Source organism: Bos javanicus, chromosome 3 (genome assembly GCF_032452875.1).
Source record: "Bos javanicus breed banteng chromosome 3, ARS-OSU_banteng_1.0, whole genome shotgun sequence".
NCBI classification, from domain to species: Eukaryota; Metazoa; Chordata; class Mammalia; order Artiodactyla; family Bovidae; genus Bos; species Bos javanicus.
This window is the reverse complement of record NC_083870.1, coordinates 81,068,018-81,087,344: the sequence shown is the minus strand read 5'-3', so window position 1 is coordinate 81,087,344 and position 19,327 is coordinate 81,068,018. Positions and strand designations below refer to the sequence as shown.

The window sequence follows — 19,327 nt, the reverse complement described above, 5'->3', positions numbered from 1 at the left end:
GTATACACACATGGTGGTGAATAAAACCGACAAACATGTGATCTGCTCTCAAGGGGCTTTTGTCTGTTCATATGGCCTGAACCATAAAAAGCCACCCATTAAAAACATTTACAAGTATTGTCCAATTAAAAAGACATATACAAATGGATCCATAAATTTAAAATTATGCACTTGCCCTGAGAGAAGATGGAAACACTTGACATAGACTAGGAAAGCATTCATAATCCAGTTTTTCAGGGGAAGTGATAAGTGAACAAAGACTTGAAGGACGATTAGACAATCAGGAGAACCTTCTAGACTTGCATTGTCCAACATGGTAGCCACTATTTGGTGACTGTTTACATTTAAATTAAGGTTAAGCAAAATTGAAAATTTAGTTTCTCAGTTACGGTAGCCACATTTCAAGTGCTCAGTAGTCACGTGTGGCTACCATATTGAACAGTGCAAAAATGACACATTTTCATCATCTCAGAAAATTCTGTAGGACTGCCCCAGTCTAGATCAGAGATAGTGAAACAAGTGTGGTACACCACCTATTTTTGAAAATTGAGTTTTCCTGGAATACAGCCATATTTTTTCCTCTAAAAATTATCTTTGGCTGCGTTCACACTACAATGGCAGAAGTTGGTCATTGTGACAGAGACCTTGTAGGCCACAAAGCCTAAATATTACCTGTCTTTAATTTAAAAAGTATGTGAGGGAATAGATTTAATATGACCATCTAGTGCATGGAGAGCAAGTGAGTTCCTTGTCTAATGCTACTCTTGCTTCACAGATGTTAAATACTAAAACAAGAGAGGACAGTGAGACTATGTTGCTTTGCCAGCATACACTCTGGCAGCTGCTGATGTATTAATCTCTTCTTTTCTCTCCATCTGTGGCTTTTGAGGCAGCAATCTTCTCGTCTAGACAAACTGGAGCAGGTCCAAGGAAGAGTGACCACACTTGTAAAGCAACTGCGTCCTTGGAGGCACAGTTGACAGTGTTGATATAATTCTATACTGGATGAGAGACTGGACTGAAGAGTCTCTTAAGATCTCTTAAAAGGTCTCCTCTTTTGGGATGATAGGTATCGAAACAAAACTGCTTTGGAACCCAGCATACCCTTTGAAAACCCAGCCCCATTGCTTATACAGCCAGTTCAATTTAATAGTTCTTATAAAAAAGATCCATAAAATCAACATTCACATGTGAATGATAAAGTGGATCTTGATTTTTAGGAGTGTTTCTTCAGCGTTGTAAGAGCTTCTCTACCCGTGTTAATGAAATTTCATTAATGATATTTATAATCAGAGATACACATTTAACACTAGTTTTTAAAGACCTAATTTCAGATTGAGTTTATTTACAGGTAACTCTTAGAACCTTCATGAATCATCTCAGGATCTGAAATCCAAAATAGCTTATTTAGAAGTTCTAGAGTTTTCTCTTTTGGAGAAAAAGAGAAAATTACTGGATTATTGGATTTAATTTTAATCCAAGTAATAAATCTAAGGTCTTTCCTGATTTCTAATGGGAGTGCAAGGCTGAACCTAGAGTTAGAACAAAGCTAAATCTCTTTAATTTACCTGTAAGTTAAAATTACTTGGATTTATTACTTCTGGATAAAATTCACTGGAAAATAGTCTTAGTGACTATATGAGTCAGTAGGTTTTCTTATTATTTTCTTGTAGATTGTTTGCCCTGGGAAATGAGTCATAATTATATTTGTGTTTATTGATCAGCTACTAGCCAGAGTCTTAGCACTGTTCTAACTCTAGGTTCAGCCTTGCACGCCCATTAGAAATCAGGAAAGACCTTGGCCTCATCTATATTACAGCCTGGAACGTGCAAGCTGTGTATCATTTATCATGAGAGGAACTGTGGTACGTTGTTTACAGCCTTCTCACAGCTTTGGAAAATGTTTTTTCTTTTCTTTTCTTTTTTTTTTTTTCAGATAAGAAACCTGGGGCTCAGACAGATTGTACGATTTATGCAAGTTCACACATGTAATGGTGACAGAGCAAGGATTCAAATCTAGATCTTTCCTACTCCACAGCCATTCCTTCTCCTTCACTACTGTCTGTTTTTATGCTTGGTCATTGGTTTTCAGACAGAATAATTTAAAGAATTTTTTCACATGTCACACCAGAGCTTAAGTCTGAATGTTTGTCATTCTGGTCTAAATTTTGTCAAATCTATTTTCTGTATGATTTCATCAACAGTACCTGGTCATTCACTGCAGGCAAAGTTGTCTTGAAGGATTTTTTTTTTTTAATCTTCTTAGAATTTATTTTGATTTCTAAAACCTTTAGATGCAGATGTTGGGTTTGTCCACACTACTCTGAAGTGAGTTTTAAAAATATTTAAATTGTAATTTTACTATTCGTGAGCTGACCTATTCTGTACACAGTATTTGAACTATTAACTTTTGTTTGTTTTCTGAATTGAATAAGGACCAGATAAATCTTGCTGATTCTCTTCTGTTGTTTCAGATTTGATGGGAACTTTAATACCAATGTATCTAGAACAATTAGTTGTGATCGACTATCTACTACTGTTAATAGCCGGGCCTTCAATCCAGGACGAGACTTAAATTCAGGTTAGTAATCTCTTGACTTCATAAAGGTGAACTGTTTTCCACCACATTTTTGAATAAATGTATTGCTTTACATTTAGTTTGAAAGAAAAAAAATATGTTCTTAAAGTTAGGTATTTCTTTCTGGCAAGCTGACCCTCGAAGGAGGGAAAGGAAGAAGAAAATAAAGCAGACATACATTGAGCATTCACTGTATTACATCTGTGTTTGTGAACTATGCCATGTGACTTGCTAGATTCGTAATCTATTATCTCATTTGTTAGCAGATTCACATTTAAAGGTTACCTTCGAGACCCAATTGTCTCTGCATTTAGAAAGTGTTGAATTTCATTTGTATTCCCTGTTCATAATTCTTAATTTGAGGAGGCAGTTGAAGAATGATGAAGTTACTTTCCTACTACAGAACAGTGCCATGATGCTGTACAGCCATCCCTCAGTATCTGCAGATACTTGGTTCCAGGGAGCCCCCATTCATACCAAAATCTGCAGACACACAAGTCCCTTACATATATGGTGAGGTATAAAGAATATAGTTGACATTTTAAATCTGTGTATTTCACATCCGTGGATATGGGCAACTGACTGTATGTTGAAATTTCTTATTGGTCTGGTCGGAACTCAGTCATATGCAATAGTAATTACTACTAAGGTTAGGACATGTGTGCACACGGTTACATATAGCTTCAAACTGGCACCCTGTCTCTGCTTTCTTGCCCTAGAGTTCCGATCTACATTTCTCACTCTGTCTTGTATACAGCTGTTGGGTGATGGGCCTCAGAACCTGAAGGCTTCACCTTTTAAAAACTGGAAGTGTTAAACAGCTAGGAATAAAAAATTACCATGTGACCAAACAATCCCACTACTGGGCATATACCCTGAAGAAATCATAATTGCAAAAGACATATGTACCCCAATGTTCATTTTGGCACTGTTTATAATACCTAAGCCATGGAAGCAACCTAGATGTCCATCAACAGATGAATGGATGAAGAAGCTGTAGTACACATATACATCAGAATATTACTCAGCCATAAAAATGAATGCATTTGAGTCAGTTCTAATGAGGTAGATGAACCTAGAGCCTATTACATAGAGTGAAGTAATCAGAAAGGAAAAAACACATATCATATAGTAATGCATGTATGTGGAATCTAGAAAGATGATGCTGATGAGCCTATTTGCAGGGCAGCAATGGCGACCCAGACATTGAGAACAGACTTGTAGAAACAGCAGGGGAAGGAGAGGTTGGCTGAATGGAGAGAGTGGCATGGAAGCATATACATCACCATGTGTAAAATAGTGGGAATTTGCTGTATGACTCAGGAAACTCAAATGGGGCTTTGTGACAACCTAGAGGAGTGGGATGGGGTGGGAGGGAGGTTCAAGAGGGAGGGACATATGTATACCTATGGCTGATTCATGTTGATGTATGGCAGAAACCAACATAATATTGTAAAGCAATTATCCTTCAATTAAAAATAAATTAATTAAAAAATAAAAGCTAGAAATGCCTTTAGAAATTACCTACCAATCTCAGTCCTAGGATTTTACCAAGGAATATTCTGAGGCTCAGAATGGTCCTAAGACTTCCCTCATCACTGGAGAAATAAAAGATTTAATCCTTATACATGAAGAAGTGTATTTCCCAGATTCCAGGTCTCCAGGAAACATGTATAAGCCAAGAGAAAAGCCAGAGACCCAGAATATTTACTTTTAGAGCCCTACCCAGTATTGGTTCAGAGGAAGAATTCTAGTCTTTGGGCATTGTATACACAAACCAGGTAATCTATTAGGTCTGGAAAGAAAGAACTGTAAGCTTTATGTTTCTTAGGGATTAAAAAACTATAGCTGTTAGCTAAATGATGCAACCTAAATCTGCCAGGCACTTCTTGTCTAGACCAATATATAATGAATTCAGTCATTTAAAAAAAATTGGTCGAAGAATCTGGAGACCTTCTGGAGCAGGTGGGATTTACTACTAGAAAGAGAACTCAGTGAAAATACTTTTCATAAAAACATAATTGAAGTGAGTAGAGAAGGGCATGGAATGGGCAGAGAGACATTCTAATGGGAGATTCCAAGGCTGGCTCAGGGCAGAGAGCTGGAACTTGAGTCTTTCATTTCCCAGATTCAGTATTTGCTCTCTTTTCCTTTCCCAGTTGTGCCCAGTACAGAATGTTTAAGAATAAGAGAAGAGTTGGGAAGGACTTCCAAGATATTTGACTTTATCAACAAGAATGACAGAGTTGATGGGGAGGTGAGAAAGAGAAGGTTTCTGTGGGAGGAAAGGAGTCAACATCTCAGTTTTAGAAAAGTTATCCAAGGGAAAATGTCTCATAGACAGTGGTGTATACAAGTCTGGGGTCCAGAGAATGAGCCAGACTGGACATTTATCACTTAGATTCATTGTGTATCGTGAGTCAAAGTCACTCAGTCATGTCTGACTCTTTGCAACACCATGGATTGTAGCCCACCAGGCTCCTCTGTCCATGGAATTTTCCAGGCAAGAACACTGGAGTGTTTGCCATTCCCTTCTCTGGGGAATCTTCCTGACCCAGGGATCGAATCCAGTTCTCCTGCATTTCAGGCAGATTTGTTATCATCTGAGCCACCAGGGAAGCCCAAAGTGAAAGCCACTCAGTCGTGTCTGACTCTTTGCAACCCCATGGACTGTACAGTCCATGGAATTCTCCAGGCCAGAATACTACAGTGGGTAACCTTTCCCTTCTCCAGGGCATCTTCCCAACCCATGAATCAAACCCAGGTCTCCTGCGCTACAGACAGATTCTTTACCATCTGAGCCACAAAGGAAGCCCAAGAATACTGAAGTGGGTAGCCTATCCCTTCTCCAGTGGATCTTCCCAACCCAGGAATTGAACCAGGGTCTCTTGCATTGCAGGCAGATTCTTTACCAACTGAGCTATCAGGGAAACCCAGACAAGTCTGGAGTCCAGAGAATGGGCCAGACTGGACATTTATCACTTAAATTCATTGTGTATAGGTAATACTTAAATCATGAGACTCAGTAGGATCATACAGCAAGTGGCCATGGGGAAAAAATAATGACAAGAGGTCCAAAGACTGAGTCTTGGGACACTTTACAACTTAGAGTTCACTCTAAGAGGAAGCAGTAAAGGAATCTAAGATAGCAATCAGTCTGGTAGGAGGACCAAGAGAGCCTTAAGCCAAAGGACAAAAGTGTTTCAAGACAGGGGGAGAGGTCAACTGTGCTAAATAGGCCCTTAGTAAGATGAAGGCTCTTGAGAAAATGAAATTAAGCAACATAAACACCAATTAACTGGTGAATTTGACAAAGGTTGTTTGCTGGAATCGTAGAGTAAAAGAAAGGTTGATCTTCATCAGCTCAGGCTCTTAAGAATGGAGCAGGAGATGCTAAGCACATGAACTCCAAAGGTTTGCTGAATGGAAAGCTGGAGGGCCACATGGAGTATAGATGATATTTTTAAATTGAGAGAAATTATGGCAAGGTCATGTGCCAAAGGGAATGATTCAGTAGATAAAAGAGAGACATGAAAAGAGATAGTTGCTACAGCCTTACCCTTGATTAGGCAAGAGATGGTGGGATTCCAAGTAGAAGATGGAAATGCACAGAGCATTCATTCTTAATGGGAAGGAGGAAGAAGGAGGAAGTGTGTGGAATGCCCATAATGACCAATGTGATGTCAGGAACTTGGGAGCATGACCTGCAATAGTGATTGTGTTTTCTCAGAGAATTAGGAAGCAAGAGACCCTCAGCTGAGAGTGAGGCTAGGAGACAGGGAGAGCGGGTTGGAGGAGGCACTGAAAACCTATTAGTTACACTAAGATTTCCTTCTGTGATAGAGGTTTTAGAGTAGAACTCAGCTGCACATGATTGGGGATCCTGACCAAATGCTGTTTTATTACAGTCTTTATTTGTCAAGGGAAAGATGGGGAGAATGAGGATGTTCAGGGAAGAGGTAGATTGTTAGAGATCAGATCTTGAATTTGGCTGTTTCCAAGATCACGTCCTAAAGATTGATATAACACCCTAACTGACAAGAGTTGTTCTCAGCACAGTTGATGCAGCTAGATTTACAAGCCGTTTTTGGCAGTATTCAGGTATTTGAGAACGGACTTGCTCGTATTTGAAGTTTTGTGACATTCCACTGGGCAGTGGCTACAGCCAAAGTCCACATTCTTGAACAGTCATTTGTAATATGAGAGGAGTGGGAGATGGGGGAGGGTGACCTCACAGCTCCCCCTTCCCCTCCTCTCTGGCTCATGCCCCTTTTCAGAGCAGAATTAATGTGCTTTCTAGGCTATCACATGTCTGATATTTACATCTGTAAAATGTCCAGCCTTAGGCTCTTTCAGTCTGTATATAATCCATCAATGGGTTCCTAATTGATAACACAGTTTCAGATTGCCTCTCAGACTAGCTGGAAACAGACTCACATAAATTGTAAACCATTCTTAGCTTCATTTATCCAAAACTAGGTCATGTGTCCATCCATCCAACACACGTGTATTCTTTGTCTTAAAACGACCCCACCACATCTCTACTTTCTAAATTGACTCCTGTCCCTTATTCCATACAAATAGCTGACGTTCAATAGTGCATGTGTTACATGATGGTATGGGTCATGTTTTGCTCAGGGTCTTTCCTGCTTTTATCCCTAGTTTCTCACTTGCTCTCTCTGTCTCTCTTAAATTCCTGCTGAGCTATTTTCTTGTGCATAGCCTGATCCCTAAAGAGAGTTTATTTGAAGAGTCCAAGGAAAGTTGCCTCTTGCTCTCTTGAGTTACGCAATTGAGATGAGAGTGGAAGTGAGAGTTACTCTTTCTCACCGAAAGAAAGGGTGTCTGGACTTTCTTTATTGTGTTTGATTTAAAGAGCATTTGAAGTTGGAAACTTCGATCTTGGTCACGTTGCCATCTTCACTGAGAAACAGGATTCATGGGGTGAAAGAGGCGCTTATAAGTCATGTTACAGCAGTAAATGCTGCAGGAGGTCCAGATGGGCACTGGAGGCTGTGGACCAAACTGCTAATTTCAATGGCTTCATCACTTCCTTCTTTGAATGACAAGCATTGGCTATGTGCTGTAGGTTTTTTGTTTTTCTTTAAAATGACTTGAAAATCATCTGTTAAAATGCTAATTCCAATGCAATGTGAAGCTATGTTCTACCTAAAAAAAAAAGAATAAAATCAATCAAGCTAGGACTTTCTAGGATTTTGTATGCCTAATTAATCCAGCTTTGTGATTGAGATAGTATCATAAAAGATGTGGTAATTATTTAAAAAACTATTCAATCACTTAGAAATCTAGACTCTTGAGGTTATGATTCCATTTACATTCATTTATGGTGATGGGTGTACATATGTATATACATAAAACTAAGTACACAAACAAAGGGAACCTTTCTTCCCTTTGATTCCTCTTCAAGTTCTATTCTTCTACTGTGAGCTACTTTGGAGTCTCGTCTTCTAGGTTTCTTACAACAATCCTATTACACTGATTTCAGAAGATTTTACTAGCCACATAGATTCTCATGTGTATATATACACTTTCCATAATACCTGTGATCATAATGAATACAGCCTGGGGTTTTTTGTTGTTTTTCACTTAGCAAATATATTCTGTATATTCTTATATGTCTATGAAAACAAATATACTTCTCTAAAGTCTCTATTGTTGTAGCAATGTATAATTGTGTAACAATGTTAAATCAACCAATCTACTCCAGTTCAACATTGAGATTGTCCTGGTTTTTCACTATATATCCTTGCTCCCTTGTGTGTATGTGCGTTGTCGCTTCAGTCGCTTTTGACTCTTTGTGCCCCTATGTACTGTCATCCACCAGGCTCCTCTGTCCCTGGGATTCTCCAGGCAAGAATACTGGAGTGGGTTGCCGTGCCCTCCTCCAGGGGATCTTCCCAACCCAAGGGTTGAAGCCAGGCGTCCCACATTGCAGGCAGATGCTTTCCCACTGAGCCACATTGCTCAGGGAAGTCCTCATTGCTCCTTGGGATCTCAAGTGACCCCTCCACGGTTTCACATGACTGCTATACAGCAGTTGGCATGAAAGCTTCCTTTTAGGAAACTTTACCCTCCTTAGTTTCTATAAAATTGTTCTGTGCCATTTATCCCCAGAGGCCTCTGTCCAGTCCTTATCATCCTTCTTCTTGGGCTCTTTTTTCCTATGGTGGATGTCCCCGCATGTCCTCTCTTCACCACCTTCCTCCCCTCACTGTTATCTCCCTGAATGTTCTCCATTTATACAGAACTCCTGCTCCCACCACGTGCTACTCAATTCTAAATCTCTGTCTCCAGCTGTGGCCTGTTTCTGAGTTTATTTATTGAGGAACCAACTTCAGGACACATACTTCTCTATGATAATCCGGTAGCTACCTCAAAAATTAAACCATCAAACAAGCAAGAACACTTTCCTCTAAACTTACTCCCCAATCTGAAATATATTGTTGGTACCCTCTCCTGGTTACACTGGGAATTCTTCCTCATCTTTTTCTACCTGAGACTTCAGGCTTTAACAGCTTTGACCAAATGAGAGCATAAGTGAATGAAGTCACCTGAGTAGGGCATTTACCTGTGTGTCCCTCTTCCTGCTCATCACACCCACTTGTAATGTAGATCTCATCATCCTTTTCATTAAAGGGAAACTTGGCTTAAATTCCATAGTTCAAAGATGTGTTTTGAATCCCCTTTGTTTTCTCCACTTCAGTACCATAGATTTAAATCTTCATTGCCTTTCTAGAAGACAAATTAATGTAGAAATCTCCCCCAAAGTTTCCCTTCTCCTATTCTTCCTCATTTTCAATGTATTCTGCACATGGTAGATATGCTAAAGTACTCACTCTATAACTCCATTTCTCAAAAATCTCTGATTGCTTCCCTCAACCTTCCAAATAACAATGGAGGCCTTTCAATTTCATCTTCTGCTCTCTCACTTCCTTGTGACCTCTGAGCTGTATCCTCAAGGAATCCCTTTCCTTTCCCCAAATCCCTAGTTTCTACCACTTCTCTATACTTCACTCTTATTAGGTAAGAATTCCTTGTCTTTTGTAGCAAGTTGGGTTTACTAGGAAGCAGACTCTGAGATGGAGGTTGGCAATCTGTGGGGAAAGGGAGAGACAGGATTGAGCAGTAGGAGAAGATGGGCTGGGGTACAGCCTCAGTGGAGTCCTCAGCCACCCCAAGGGAACTTAGAGGTGGGGGTGGCCCTTCAGAGTTGTGTCAGCCCAGTCACAACTCTTTATTACTTTACTCTATGATCCATTCTTACTATAGAATTTTAACTTTTATGTTGGACATCTGTTTGATGCTCTTCTCCTTTTCATTTATTTTTTGTATGCCAAGTGTTCAATCCAGGCCCTGGCCCATAGAAGGTACATAGGAAAGTGAAAGTCGCTCAGTCGTGTCTGACTCTTTGGGACGCAATGGACTATACATTCCAGGGAATTCTCCAGGCCAGAATACTGGAGTGGGTAGCCTTTCTCTTCTGCAGGAGATCTTCCCAACCCAGGGATCAAACTCAGGTTGCCCACATTGCAGGCAGATTCCTTACCAGCTAAGCCCCAAGGGAAGCCCAGAAGGTACATAGTAAATGCTTATTGAATAAATAGAACTAGGATTTTTTTTGTACTTTGTTGTCTCATCTTTATAATGGAATAACCAAGGCTTTTGAAACAACCTTAGTGAAGAATAGAATGTATATGTGATATGCTATAAATCAGAACTGGTTGTCCTAGCTTAGGAAATCAGCACGTATAAATGTCTCAGGTATATGGAGACTATTGAAACAGACTACCCAGATGAATAGTATTATTTTCATGAAACTAACTGCGGTGATTTCAAACATACAATGCGCACAGGAAAATCAATCTGTTACTCTTTGGTACCTCATAAACCATCTTATACTTTTGCCTTATTCTTACCATGGATACCAAGGGAAAATATTTGCCAGTATTATATAAATGAGAAACAGGCCTAGAGAAGTTAACTGATCTACGTAAAGTCAAACAAAAAAATGTTGGTATTAACGTGACTAAACGTCCGTGTCCTGACTCCTAGTCTGATGCCTCCTTATGACAGATGGTTTAAAATGAAGAGATGTCTCCTCAACACTATATTCTACCTACTGACACATCAAACTCTTGACCAAACCCACAATCTTCTCTTTTCCCACCCAAACCACCTCCGTGGGCCATGTTCCATATATCAGTTAGCAGCAGCTTCCTTTTGCTTGTTACCAAGGATTGAGACCAGAACCAATCCTGACTCTCTTTCTCCCTCATAATAAGTTTCTCTCCTGTGACAACTTTACAATAGTTACTGTGGCAGACACCAGGGTAGTTAAGACAGAATTCCTCCCCTCACAGAGTTCACAACCTTGTCTTATGTATATTGAAGGCACTTGGGATGAGAAAAATCAACAGATATAGTATGATAACGTGCTGAATGCTCTCAAGCTGAGTACCAAACACATTTCTCATTTCCGAATCTATAAAAAGTGCATCCAGCACAGGTCGCTGTGTAAGAGGGAATAAGTAACGGAAAAGGAAGGTAGTACTAAGTCAGATTTTAATGGACCTTGTATGTCAGTGTGAGGAGTTTGGTTTGGTTTTCGTTTCTTAGCTTGAAGTCAAGCGGTTGAAGACTCTAAGCAGAGCAGGCAAGAGAGCTTTGTGGAGAACAGATGGAAGGGTGGTTAGCCTGAGAGAAGAGAAACTGGGGGGCAGCCAAGATCATCCAAAAGTGGGAGGGGCCATGGAGAGAGGAAATTGGCTAGATGAGGGATGAATGGGGGAACAAGAAATGAAGAATCCATGGGGACCACTCTTCCAAGTTGATTGGCATAGAAAAGGTAAAAGGTCATTGATAACTCAGGAGGGGATCAGATATAGGGAAGGTTCTGTTGATAATACCTTTTTAATAGAAACAGTGATAGACTTTATTTTCGTGGGCTCCAAAACTGCTGCAGACAGTGCGTGTAGCCATGAAATTAAAAAACTCTTACTCCTTGGAAGAAAATGTATGATAAACCAAGACAGCGTATTAAATAGCAGAAACAGAAACATCACTTTGCTGACAAAGGTCCATCTAGTCAAAGCTATGGTTTTTCCAGTAGTTATGTATGAATGTAAGAGTTGGACTATAAAGAGAACTGTGGGGCTGGAGAAGACTCTTGAGAGTCCCTTGGACAGAAAGAAGATCAAACCAGTCAATCCTAAAGGAAATCAACCCTGAATATTCATTGCAAGGACTGATGCTTGCTGAAGCTCCCAATACTTTTGCCACCTCATGCAAAGAGCTTGCTTTCTGGAAAAGACCCTGATGCGGAAAAAGAGGAGAAGGGGGCAACAGAGAATGAGGTGTTTGACTGGCATCACCAACTCAATGGACATGAGTTTGAGCAAACTCTGGGAGATAGTGAAGACCAGAGAAGCCTGGCTTGCTGCAGTCCATGGGGCCACAAAGAGCTGGACACAACTGAACAACAACAAATTTATTTGGCTCCACCTGGTCTTAGTTGCGGCATGTGGGATCTAGTCCCCTGACCAGGGATCAAATCTGGGACCCCTGCATTGGAACCATGGAGTTTAGCCACTGAACCATCAGGGAAATCGTGATAATACTTTTAGAGCGGCTTGAAAATATTTATATGTTGAAGATGACGGAGTCTAGGAAGCAACTGAAGTTAAGGAAACAGATAAGACAATGGCGTTTCCCATCCTGGTTGAGTGTCGCAAACCTGGCTGATCATCAGGGGCACCTTAAGTGCTTTGTCAGAAATACCTATTAGTTGGCCCCTCAACCCAGACCTAGTGAATCAGAATGTTGGCTTGGTAAAGCTTAGGAATCTGAGGCTTCAGGAGCTGATTGTAATGATCAGCCTGACTTGAGAACTCCATCTCCATTAATTTTCTCTTATTCCTTCCATGAGTGTTTGGAGATGACCTTGACCTTTGAGTCCACTGGAAATGGTCTACTGGAAACGAAGGTAGACAGAGCAGTGTATCCTGTGCTGATTTTGGATTGGCTCAGAAATTTGTTCTAGATTATCTAAGCCCATGACCAGGCTGTCTCAACTGAATCAAGGATAGAATGGACTGGTTATTTTACATTATGTAATTAACTTAGAGTGGACAGGATGAACTGTGAGCTTGGAACAGAGTCAGAGACTTGTGGATGTCCTCTCCTTAGTATTAAACTGAAGTAAACCGTGAGATAGCTGGGTCATCTGTCATTAATCTAACTGTGGCAATGGGCTTTAGCTGACATGATCAGTGTGCTGGGAGAATGAGAGGACTACATGGATCCCATTCCAGGCTCAAGGCTTACGTCACTCCTCACTTTGAGCCAAAATATTCTTAGCTCTAAAATGCGAATAACAGTATCTCTTTGGTGAAACTCCATAAGTTTGGCTTTTGCTGGCTATTATATACTTGAAAAAATTAACCTCGATATGCCTTGGTTTCCTGAATAATAAAATCTACCTCATAGGGTTGTTGTAAGAATTAACTAAGATAACATAGCTAAAAGTGCCCGTGCATGCTCAATGCTGAATCGTGTCCAACTCTCTATGACCCCATGGAATGTAACTTGCCAGGCTCCTCTGTCCATGGAATTTTCCAGACAAGAATACTGGAGTGGGTTGTCATTTCCTACTGCAGGGAATCTTCCCAACCCAGGGGTTGTACCTGCATCTCTCTGCATTGGCAGGTGAATTCTTTACCACTAGAACCACCTGGGAAGCCTCAAAAGTGGCTGGTATGTGGTCACTTGATATGCTTACCCCCTCTGGAATAGGATAAACAGTGTCTGGGGGTCTGTGAAATACGGCCCCTCCTGAATACATGGTAAATTGATACTCAGGATGTAAGCAAGGAGTAGGAATTGGAAAGGTGCAATAGGGTATAATGCCAGAAATTTTGTTTGCAGTGCTCGGGATGTTAATTTATTTGATTCCCCTCCCAAAGGATTGCTATTGCATGGAGTATTACTGAGAGGTACTATGTAATTTCTGGTCTGCTGGGAAAGTATGTGTGTTTTTGTGTGTCTGCAACTCTGTGTATTTAGGACAGCTCTTGTGTTTTACGTTTGGCAAGCTGTGGGAGGTAGACAGCTCTGGGTGCTTTGTTGAGCAGTATTGGGCTGCACATTAGAAAGTCCAGAGTTCTTCCAAGTGGAAGCAAAAGTTTTCTATTACAGAGCATTTTCCTTTTGTCCATACCTCTGCTGAATAACCCTGTTAAGAAAACAGAAGACACCGCCCAACTACACACAGTTTGTAATCCATTTCTTTCTCATTGACATGGTGGGCTAAGCGTTAAAGAAAACGCCCAGGTAAGGAGTCTGGGGACGTGGTTGGTTTTGTTTTTACTGGCAAGGCCAATGACGTCAGAACCGATCAGATGTAGAGGATGAAATTGGAAGGAAAATATTTGGGGACTGTGGACTCTGGGGCCCATATGTTAGAATTACCCACAGATAGTTCAGTACACTGTATGCAGGCGGATGTTGAGACCCAGTAGACGGGAAATAAAGAGTACCTGCAGAGAGAAGAGGCACAGTTTTTCAGCCATTTATCTGATGACAATTTCTCAAAGGAAAAATAAGCCAATGAGTATGGCAAAATTCTTCACGTTCATTTATAATTGGCCTAGGACATGTAAGAAAGAGTCAATGCTAAAGTGGATGGAGCCTTTATCCTTGGTCCTCTTACCATTTATCTCTGGGCTTCTAAAGGGTCTTTAGGAACACCTTTTTCAAATCTACTTTGCTGATGCAGATTGTGAAATCTTATGGGGACAGAAGTGAAGAGCCTTTGGCAAGGTCTTCATTGCCCAACAGATACTGACCCCTAGTGCTTCCCCAAAACTGGGCTTGTGCCAGGCTCTGGGGATGCGAATACTTGGCACCTGCCCTTCTGGGACTGACAACTCCTCTGTGTAAGACGTGTGGCACTAATAGTGACAAAAACAAATACATTAAACTTATTAAGCTTTGCTGTGAAGGAAAATACTGCGTGCTCTGAGGGAGAATAATAATGCAGGGTAGTCAGCAAAGGTCTCTCTGAGAAGGTGGTTATACCAGTGCAAAAAGATGGGCATATGTACAACACTAAAAGAAATAGCTCTCAATATCCAATGGGTTGAAAGGGGAAAAGGTGAGGCTGGGGAGTAGGAAAGGACTGATGGGGTTTGGATTTAATACTAGGCACAGTTAAGTGGAAACCCTTTGAACAGTTTTAAGGAAGTCAATGGTGGGATTTGATTTCCATTTTAGAAAAATGCCTTTGGATGTTGGATAAAAAGTTGGGACTTAAAACCATGGCTTCTTATTCCCAGTCCTTCTGATTTATCAAGGTCTCCCTTTTAGTTCCTAAGAGCCAGCCTGAATTAAGTAGAAAGTGCAAAATAGCACTGGGCCTGTGTCCAAATGGCTTTCTCATGCCTGTGAGAAATTTGACAGTGAAACAAAAAGACATTTCAAGCTCACATCCCTAACCTGTTGAGCATCTGCAAAATAATTAACAGGTCTCAGCTCTATGGTTTTTCTGTCAAATAAAAACTCCCTTTATTATCTAAAATATGCCATTTATTGCTGGATGTCACACACAGGCCTCAGCGCTGCAGTTCCTGTTGATTCTCCCCTCTAAGCTGTAGCTCGTGTCTGTGCCATTTTCCAGGTAAATCAGCCTATGGGATTGATGGAGAAGCCTACGACATTAGACTCCCAGTGGGTGTCTGCCAGTTTTAGCAGCTCAGCACTTTGTTTTCTCTCAGAAGTTTAAGTGCTCACTTTAGACTTATATCTTACTTCAGTTTTAACATCACTCCTTTTTGGCAAGTGTCTCCTTAATTGTATTTACTTATACTGTATACTTATAAACTGATGCAGCTGATTATTCTTAGAACCGTCAACCTGTTTATACATTTATTCTGCCTTTCAAGAAGTACTCAGTATGCTTTTTATCTGTTGATTGCTAATTCATTTAGCAGTTATCTATTGACATGTAGAAGAACTGTAGTGTCCTGGAAAGAGCAAAGACTTGCAGACATCTAGGTTAAATCATGACTTAGGGCTTTGAGCAAGTTCATTCTTCATCTTTAAAATAGTATAATAGCATAGTAGTCATTATAAAACATCAAATGATATATAAAACTAGTTTGTATGATGCTAAATAAGTTTTCACTATTAAATCAGTTTTATTGAAGTATAATTGATATCTAATAAACTTCATCTGTTTAGCATACACAATTGATATGTTTTGATATATTTAGTCCCGTGAAGTCATCCCATATCATTCCATAAAAGATACTTGCTTTTTGGAAGAAAAGCTATGACAAACCTAGACAGCATATTAAAAAGAAAAGACATTACTTCGCCAACAAATGTCCATATAGTCAAAGCTATGGTTTTTCCAGTAGTTATGTATGGATGTGACAGTTGGACCATAAAGGAGGGTGAAGGACCATAAAGGAGCACTGAAGAACTGATGCTTTTAAGTGGTGTTGGAGAAGACTCCTGAGAGTCTTCTCTCAGACTGCAAGGAGATCCAACCAGTCCATCCTAATGGAAATCAGTCCTGAATATTCACTGGAAGGACTGATGATGAAATTGAAGCTCTAATACTTTGGCCACCTGATGCAAAAAACTGACTCATTTGAAAAGACCCTGGTGCTGGGAAAGATTGAAAGCAGGAGAAGGGAATGACAGAGGGTGAGATGGTTGGATGATGTCATTGACTCAATGGACATGAGTTTGAGCAAGCTCCAGGAGATGGTGAAGGACAGGGGAGTCTGGCTGCAGTCTATGGGGTCACAGAGAGTCGGATACAACTGAGCGACCGAACAACAAAAATGAAATCATCAGACAAGCAAGCCTCTTCTCTCTCCATTTACCTATTTTTGTACCAGTTGTGTTGGCAGTGGTGTTGGGAGAAGGGAGTGTTTATCATTTTTAAACATATGTAGAATTAACATTGGTCTCTGTTGATTTAGTCACAGTATTTATGTGTAACTGGATTTGGCATTAGAAGAAAGTAAGATTTTAAAATTTATTAAACAAAAGTATCAAAATGTTTAAGAAACATTAATAGTACTTCCATGCAGATCTTCCTAGCCTGTATGCTGCAGACATCACGTAGAGTGAATGCCTTGATGGGCAAAGAACTGGGAATCTGTGCTTCAGGGGTACAGAGAATCACCCTCAAGGATCTTTGAATCTAGGGATGGAGTATCGGAAAGTTAACTGTAAGGACAATAATTCTAACTAGAAGGTGTTGTTTAATTGCTAAGTTGTGTCTGACATTTTTTGCAACCCACTGGACTGTAGCCTGCCAGGCTCCTTTTTCCATGGGATTTCCCCAGCAAGAATACTGGCGTGGGTTGCCATTTCTTTCCTCCAGGCAATCTTCCCAACCCAGAGATCGAACCTGGGTCTCCTGCAGGAGGCTCGGCAGGAGGCTTCTTTATCACTGAGCCATCATGGAAGCCCCTTCACTGGAAGGTGGGAAGAGGTAAAATGCAGAAGGATGTCAGAGAGTGCAATGACTGTCTTGGGTTCAAGCTGCAGTGAGGAAAAACCATTCATTGCCTTCTTCACATGTGTGCGTCCGAGATTGGTGTGCAGAGCAACTCAGACAGATACAGACCCTGCCCATTGATAACTTCAAGCCTTGCACTGTGCATCGTGGGCTGACAGATTGGGCGCCTGCCCAGCTTTCCTTCCTGGACGGCTTCCAGCATTTCTGAGGATCGAGTGAGTGTGCAGGACCCCAACTCAAGTTATCCAGTGATCAGAATGCCTAACTGACTCCTGTGAATGGGGAAGCCCCCCTCTGGAGTCCCAGCATGGATAATAGGGCTGTCACCCACCTCTAGGTCAGGAGGGGCCTGCATGGGGTTGCACACAATGATAGATTGATTGCTTCAGGGCCCCACGTTCCTCATTGCCATAATAACCATCATCTTCTGCTGCTAGTGCTAAGTAACAGATGAGATTTAATCAGATACCAAAGGAATTCTCAGCAGGCGGGTGTGAGGAATCTTGCCCGAGACTTAGGCTCTAGTGCTGGAATGGAACCAGAATGATCTTCTGTGGTGAGACTAAATGCATCACACACTGTGTGAATTCGATTTATTTTTAAAACATTCTTGCGCTCATTGGCTCTCCTTTTAACAGTCTGACTGTAGGCTGTTTATTGTTACAGATGTTACTTTTACATGAGGTATCCCGGAGCTCTCCTTTACTTCTAAAGACAGCGTTTGCCTTTTCACTGCCAGTTGACAGGGCTGCGTGGAGAAGAGAACTAATGTGAGGTCAAGGTTAAGGCTCAGACTCCCAGGAGATGAAACAGAGAAAAACCCTCATCCCTATTTATGCATGCTCATATCAGCATTGGTCTCCAGAGAGACGGTGGTCGTCTGGGTCCAGTGATGACCTTAATAAGGTCTCCTGGCAGAGTGCAGAGAGGGGACAGGTGTCATGGTCATATACTGGCTGACTCCCTTCTTGTCTATTCTGAGACCTTACGCAAGTCAGCAAACCTCTCTCAGCCCACCTCCTCATCCATAGCTTGGGTTAATGGACTGTTTACTCCTAGGATATGTGTGAGGCTACAGTGCACTATAACTCCTTGATGTGTGTTGGGCAGGGCAACTGCTAAATATGTTCAAAGGCTTCCACATAGTGCATTTTACATGATGTAGTTGGAGGACCACTGTCCAAATCCAGCTTGCCACTGATGTTTGCAAATACGCTTTTAGGGAACACACCCACCCATTCAGTCTCTTATGGATTGTCTGTGGTTGTTTCACATCATAAGGTTGTGTTGGATAGTTGGGACAGGGACCATAGGGTGTGCAAAGCCACAGTTGCTGATCTCTTGGCCTTTTACGTAAGTTTGCTGACCCCTGAGCCAGACTACAGGATGGCTGTGTGGCGTTCAGAGCTTTATCTATACATGTTTTGCCAGATAGACCTCATGCTTTCTTTTTTTGCTCCATTTGCCTCTATCTAATTCTTTTGATTCATTGCTTGTTACAGAAGGGCTGGTTTATGCTCATCCTGTATATCTTGCAGCATGTAAAGCAGTACCCTACACACAGTACTATGTGACACATGAATGAGGTATTGTGGAGCAGAGTGAAAGAGTGTAAGAGAAGAGAGAAAGATTTCATGGAGATTTGGGGAAGGATTGCACACAGTAAGGTGGCTGCCATTCCAGCTGCAGAACAGGCGCGGGGGATGCTGTACACTTATGAAGGGAGACATTACCATGTGATGGGAAGAACATGGGAGCCAGGACACCCAGACTTGAATCTCAGGTCAGCCAGTTCCTGATGAGGCCTCAGACAAGTTGCTTAAGCTCCATAAGCCTATTTCTTCAACTCCAAAGTAGGGAATGATAAAACCCTCTTCATCCTGGAGTTGTTTTATGGATCAAATGAGATATTGTGAGGGAGTATCTATTGTAGTGTTGGCATACTGGAATCATTCCATAAGCTATTCCTGAATGATTATGGTTTCTGGCTTTTTAGGTACCATCCATGCTGTTTCCCTCATTATGAAGCAAACAAGGTCAGCACACAGGTCTGGACTCTGGAGATTAGACTATTAGTATTACTGTCTTCCACAGTTAGAGAACATACCCCCAAGCCAGCAAATATACACTGACCCAACAGGGACTAGCCCAGTGAGGATGAGATTAATGCAAATGAGTCACTCATGCTGGAAAAA

The 19,327-nt window shown here is 41.1% G+C and overlaps 1 protein-coding gene across 1 annotated transcript in view; it reads left to right on the top strand.

Annotated features, from left to right (window-relative positions):
* Nucleotides 1-19,327, top strand: part of CACHD1 (cache domain containing 1) — a 234,605-nt gene that overhangs the window by 152,402 nt on the left and 62,876 nt on the right. The window contains exon 4 of the mRNA XM_061411718.1: nucleotides 2,475-2,581. Coding sequence (XP_061267702.1) covers nucleotides 2,475-2,581 — 107 coding nt within the window. The remainder of the gene's footprint in view (nucleotides 1-2,474; nucleotides 2,582-19,327) is intronic.